A 6,298-nucleotide genomic window follows, 5' to 3' on the forward strand; every position below is an offset into this window, starting at 1 on the left:
ACTGGCTTTCGAATGAAACTAAAATCAAGGCTGTACCTTTAAAATAAACCGAGTTATGGTCTATTTTAATGGAAAAAGGGTGCCTGAAGCAAACGCGCTTTATTGAACTTTTTACTCTGTTGAACTTTATAGGTGTTTCATATTACCTTGTAGCCCTTAAAATTTCCTATAACCTCATATTAATTTCTTCAAATTTGAACCATTTTGAAGCGAGTTACAAGCTTCCAAACTCCCATTCTCAATAGAGCGCACTTTCCAAAAAATCCGGGTTGACAAAAAAGACGTTTATTTCAAACTACAAAAATGATACAGTAAGAAAATTTAGAAATCAAAAAGTTTGGCGAAGAATCCCTTTGGTGGGGGTGGGGTTCCGGTTGGTGGGGATCCTGGGGCTCCAAAAGGTCTTGGTGGTGGGGATCCGGTTGGTGGTGGTCCAGTTGGTGGGGATCCAGCTGGTCATGGTGGTGGTGGTGGTGGGCTTCCAGCTTGTCTCTTGCCACGGACAGGAGCTCCAGATGGTGGTGGTGAAGGTGGGGATCCGGTTGGTGGGGCTCCTGAAGGTCTTGGTGGTGGGGATCCTCCATTCTGTGGTGGTGGTGGTGGGGATCCGTTCTTTGGTGGAGCACCGCTTGGTGGAGGTGGTGGGGATCAGTTGGTGGGGCTCCAGTTGGTGGACTACCTCCTGGCGGTGGTGGTGGAGGTTGGACACCTGAAACTTGTCTCTTTCCACGTGGTCCAGCTCCTCCTTGTGGTGATGGTGGTGGTGGGGATCCGGTTGGTGGGCTTCCTCCTGCTGGTGGGGCTCCTGATGGTCTTGGTGGTGGCGATCCGCTTGGTGGGGCTCCTGGTGGTGGTGATCCTCCGCTTTGTGGTGGTGGTGGAGGTGGAGATCCGGTTGGTGGAGCTCCTGATGGTGGTGGTGGTGGTGGGGATCCTGGGGCTCCCGATGGTCTTGGGGGTGGTGATCCGGTTGGTGGAGCTCCTGGAGCCTGTCTCTTCTCTCTCATTGGTCGTCCAGTTGGTGGTGATCCAGTTGGAGGACTTCCAGTTCTTGGTCCTCTTCCTCCTGGTCCTTCTGGTCTTCCGGTTGGTGGACTTCCGGTTGGAGGTGATCCGGTCCCTCTTGGTCCTTTATGGTTTCCATGTGGTGGTCCTCCGTGACGACGTCCTTCTTCTTCCTCTGAGGATGATCTTGGTGGACGTTCTGGTCTCCCGGTTGGGGGCGCATTCTCAACCTGACTCTTTCCAAGGAAATGGCCTCCTTGTTGGCCGTTTCCTGGGGCTCCTGTGACTTGTTGTCCTCCGAATCCTCCGTTTTGGTTTCCTCCTTGGTTTCCACCAAATCCTCCTTGGTTACTATCTTGCTGGTTACCTTCGAATCCACCCTGGTTACCTCCTTGTTGTGGAGCTCCAGAGAATCCGCCGTTCTGGAAATTTTTTATCTACGGTAGTAGAACACTTTTTGCTGAGCCTATCCTCCAATTTTTAGCCCTCTAGGTCTATCTTAAAGCAAGTTATGCCAATAGTTCGTTAGAGCGCATTTGCATGGAATTTTTCAAAATGATCCGATTGAGCTGAAAATTGGTGAGCATACTAATTCAACATATTCTCGTCTTATCACAAGATTTCGAGCTTCTAGCGCAACCCCCAAGCAAGTTATGACAATAGTTCGGTGGAGCGGATTTACATCAAAAATTCCAAAATGCTCCAATCGGGCTCAAATTTGGTACGTATGTTTTCTATGGCATTCCAAGCTTACTTTCAAATTTTTGCAATGATACCTTCAAAATGAAAGAAGTTATAGTGAACGTTCGATAGAGCGCATTCTCATCGAAATTTTAAAAGTGGTCCGATTGGGCTGAAAATTGGATTTCACCTTTTTTCAAACTATGCTAGTCTGTTTTCCAAACTTCAAGCCTCTAAATCAACTTCCAAGCAAGTTATACAAAAAGTTCGGTGGAGCGCATTTTCTCCGAATTTCTCGAAATGTTACCTGTTGACCTCCGAATCCTCCGTTTTGGTTTCCTCCTTGATTTCCACCGAATCCTCCTTGATTTCCTCCTGGCTGATTACCTCCGAATCCACCTTGGTTACCTCCCTGTTGTGGAGCTCCAGAGAATCCGCCATTCTGAAAGTTTCCAATAGAGCGCGCTCGCGTTTTTAAATTATATTTTTGCTTAAAATGTTGTTCACGCGAGCAAAAGTTCGGTGGAGCGCATTTGCCTATGATGCTTCAAAGTGCAGTGTCTTCTCTGCAAATTGGTGAGCACACTAATCTAAGTTATTCTAGACTATTTTCGAAATTTCAAGGATTTAGCTCGATTTCCAAGCAAGTTATGCTAAAAGTTCGGTAGAGCGCATTTGCCTAAAACGCTTGAAAGTGAGGGAATTTGCTGAAAATTGGTAAGCTTTTTTATTTAAGCTATTGCGGTCTTTTCTGAAAAATTCAAGCCTCTAGAGCAACTTCTAAGCAAGTTATTCTAAAAGTTCAGTGGAGCGAAGTTTCTCACCTGTTGTCCTCCGAAACCTCCATTTTGGTTTCCTCCTTGGTTTCCACCAAATCCTCCTTGTCCGTTACCTCCAAAGTTTGGTGGTGGGGATCCTCCGTTCTGGAAATTTCCAATTTTTTGATCCAGAACTTTCTATATTTGTTCCGATGCACTCTCTATCTCAAAGCTGAGCAAACATGCCCTATTGCAAATCTTGAAATTTTCAAACAAATAAACAACACCCACTTGTCCTCCGAATCCCCCCGGGGCTCCAGAAAATCCGAATGGTGGTGGCGATCCGGTCTGAAAAATCAAAATTTCAGAAAAATTTCGAAATTGAAGGTTTTCAGAGCTCTTTGACAATTTTTTAACGCCCAAATTCGAATACCCCGCAATTTTCTACCCTAGAAACTATCAAAAAATAGCTAAAAATTCAATTTTTTATCAAACATTTCAAATTCCTGCCAGATCTCAAAATTCAAAATTTCAAAATTTTTTCAAAAATCCCTACCTGGCCACCGAATCCTGGGGCTCCGGAGACGCCTCCAAACCCTCCATTGTTGTTTCCGTTGAAACCTCCTTGTTGTTGACCTTGTTGGCCGCCGAAGCCCTGAAAATCAAAAAAGTTGGAAATATAAAATTTTTTGAAGAAATTGCGCTCCACCGAACTTTTATCATAACTTGCTTTAAAACTAAGATAGAAATTTGAAATCGGGAAAATAGGCAGGAATAGTTCAAATAAGTAAGCCCACCAAATTTCGGCTCAATTGGAGCAGTTTGAAAATTTTGAGGTAATTGCGCTCTACCGAACTTTGTCATAACTCGCTTTAAGATTGCACTAGAGTCTTGAAACTTGGAAAAAATGCTGAAACAGCTTACATGAGTATTCGCACAAATTTTCAGCTTGATTGGAGTAGTTTGAAAATTTTGAGGTAATTGCGCTCCACCGAACTTTCGTCATAACTTTCTTCAAAACTGAGCTAGCGTCTTCAAACATTGAAATGTAATCTAATATAAATATAACACACTTTTTAAGCGTTAAAAACTAAAATTCAAGCAAAAAATGCAAATGCGCTCTACCGAACTTTCCCCCATAACTTGCTTTAAAATGGACCTAGACGCTTCAAATTTTCAGGGTACTATCACTAAATGATAAGAAATATCTTAAGCAAACAATTTGGATGAAAATGCAAGTGCGCTCTATTGAGAATTTAAAAAAAGAGAAAGGAAAAGGCCATACCTGTTGTTGGGCGAGGGCCGTCGCGGCGAGTAGAACAAATATGAGTTTAGTCATATTATTCCGGAAAATGATACAAATTGGGAAAACTTCTATTAGGGTTTATATACCCTGAATTTTTGATGCTGAATTTTGAGTTTTAGGCTCCGCCCCCATTTTTTGGGGGAGGCGGCTGTCTACGTATGACTCATGAAACTATCAAGGAAGGGAAGTGGTTTATTGATTTAGCTGGCTAATCAGGATCAGGATGTTAGAGATCTGCCTCAAAAAATTTGAAAAAATTGAAAAAAACTTTTTTTTTTGGCTGAAAATTTTTTATTTATTTGCTCAAAAAATTTGTTTCGGGTCTTTTGAAAAATATTATTTTTTCACAGAGAACGATCAAATTTTGATGTCTTATTTCTTCGAAAATCAAAATAAATTTTAAAAATGATGCTAAAATTGTTTTCAAATAGGAAAAATGAGTCATAAGGATCAGCAAAGCTGAGCTTTCCAGGTTCAAAGCTCATGTAGCTAGCTCAGAAGTTGAGCTAGGCACTTCTAACATTCAAATTCTTACTCAGTGTGTTGCCAGCTTTCAAATGAGTATACTCATGACCTAGTTTTCTCGATTTTCATTTTTTCGACACCTCATGCGCCTTTAAACTGGTCTACAGTACCCCCGAAAATGAAATTTGCTCAAAATAGGTCATGAGTATACTCATTTTGAAGCTCTTGACGCGCCGAGCACGTATCTACTAATTAAAAACGCTGAAAATCGATATGTTTTAAAAATTTGTCTGAAAATATGCTGAAAATAACCTGAAAAATCAAAAATTTCAATTTTTTCCATAGAGCGCGTTTTGAAAATCTGGTTTTTTTCTGAACAGCATCATAGGCTTTCCTATTTCTGTTCTGATAGGAAAACTGGATTTGTGATAAGAATAATGATAAGAATTATCACTGCATTATCATAATCCATTTGTGATAATAAGATAATGTTCTCTTTATTTATTTTTCTGATTTTACCATTTTTTGTTGAATCTGCATTTCGATACGGTAAGCAAAATAGCTTAGCTTCAAGGTCGTACCTTATTTTTCAAAAAATTCGAAAAAAGTTGAAAAAATTGAAAAAACATATTTTTTTCCAGAAAATTGCAAGAAAAGCCTGAAATTTGGGATTTTCATAGTCTTAAAACTAAAAAAAACGAATTCCTCATGAAAATCTACCACAGAAACCAAGAAAAAACCAGAATTTCCTTGATGGCCGAGTTTTTGGATTTTCTCGGCCACCATTGGAAAAGTTAGGCCCTATGCGTATTTTGGCTAGGAAATATGGTTTTTATGGTGGTTTTTTATGAGGAAATCGATTTTAACATTCACATGATCGGGAAATAATTCAAACCTCCAGAAAATTCATTTTTTCGAAAAATTGATTGTGGCCTAGAAAACCAAATTCGAATTTTCCGCTCTAATTTTGCAATTTTACGTATTCAAATTAAAAAAAATGAGTTCTTCAACAAATTTTACCCTGGAAACTCAGAAAAAGCGGAAATTTTCATGGTGGCCGAGTTTTTGGATTTTCTCGGCCACCATTGGAAAAATTAGGCCATTTGCGAATTTTGGCTTGGAAGAAAAAGTTTCTAGGGTAATTTTCTATGAGAAATTTGATATTAATGTTTATTTTTGTCCCAAACAGCTCTTTTTGCCAGAAAACCGCACTTTGACGTGTCAATTTGGATCCAAAACCGACCAATGCTCCCTAACAGCTCCAGATTCCAAAATTCAGGATTTAAATTTAAAAATCAATTGTAAAAGGGAGCCCATGGATGGGAAAAGTGGTGGAAAATTAAGATTGGCGTGTCCAATAAGATGTCCAAAGGAATATGAAGTCCATGTGAGTGTCTGTGTGTCCAGATGTCCCCAAAAATCAAAAATTCGGGAAAAATCCATAGAACATGAGCTAAAAACTGCTGAAAAAGTGAAAAAATATTTTCTGTTTGTCCGTATGTCCGGATGTATGTTTAGCGGTTTTTTTTCGATCAACTTTCAGCCATTTCAAGCCAAGTTTAGCCGATTTTTCGTTCAATTTTTTTTTCAAATTTTCAGAATTTTCAGAAAACTTTCAGCCACTTTTTTTGCAGGTTCTCAACAAAATTCCATCTAGCAATCGGAAATGTATCAAGTATTATACCTATGGTAAATATCAAGGAGAACACGAGTGGTGAGTGCAAATTGACTAGCTACAGTATACTCAGCTGGGCAAATTTGACCCGGAAAAAATTGCAAAAAATTTTTGGACAAGTTTTTTTGCTAAATTTGTCCTCCCCAGAACAAAGAACAAAATGAGTCTGGACATCTGGACAAACAGAAATATAATTTGATTTTTCGAAAATCTTGAAAACAGTTTTTTGGCCGAAAAATACAAATCTAGGCCACCTTGAAAGTTTTGCAAAACGGATTTTTCTGAAGAATTAACGCGTTTTTAAATTAAATCAAAATCAAAATCGGATTCCTCACAAAAAATCACCCTAGAAACTTTTTTTTCCAAGCCAAAATTTGCAAATGGCCTAAATTTTCCCTTGGTGGCCTA

At 39.7% G+C, this 6,298-nt stretch overlaps 2 protein-coding genes across 2 annotated transcripts; one reads left to right on the forward strand and one right to left on the reverse strand.

The window, feature by feature from the left end:
- Positions 1-290: 290 nt before the first annotated feature.
- On the reverse strand, positions 291-3,783 carry Cbr-pqn-75 (the record flags this gene model as incomplete). Its single annotated transcript, XM_045243087.1, has 6 exons — positions 291-1,427; positions 1,994-2,128; positions 2,511-2,609; positions 2,736-2,792; positions 3,001-3,099; positions 3,730-3,783. 6 exons carry the CDS (start codon positions 3,781-3,783, stop codon positions 291-293), a joined length of 1,581 nt encoding a protein of 526 aa, XP_045097318.1.
- Positions 3,784-5,407: 1,624 nt separating this feature from the next.
- On the forward strand, positions 5,408-5,933 carry CBG21492 (the record flags this gene model as incomplete). Its single annotated transcript, XM_002648989.1, has 2 exons — positions 5,408-5,602; positions 5,850-5,933. Coding segments are annotated over 2 exons (279 nt in total), but the record flags the coding sequence as incomplete, so codon positions are not given.
- Positions 5,934-6,298: the final 365 nt, after the last annotated feature.

Source organism: Caenorhabditis briggsae (assembly GCF_000004555.2).
Source record: "Caenorhabditis briggsae complete genome, chrII, whole genome shotgun sequence".
In the NCBI taxonomy this organism is placed as follows: domain Eukaryota; kingdom Metazoa; phylum Nematoda; class Chromadorea; order Rhabditida; family Rhabditidae; genus Caenorhabditis; species Caenorhabditis briggsae.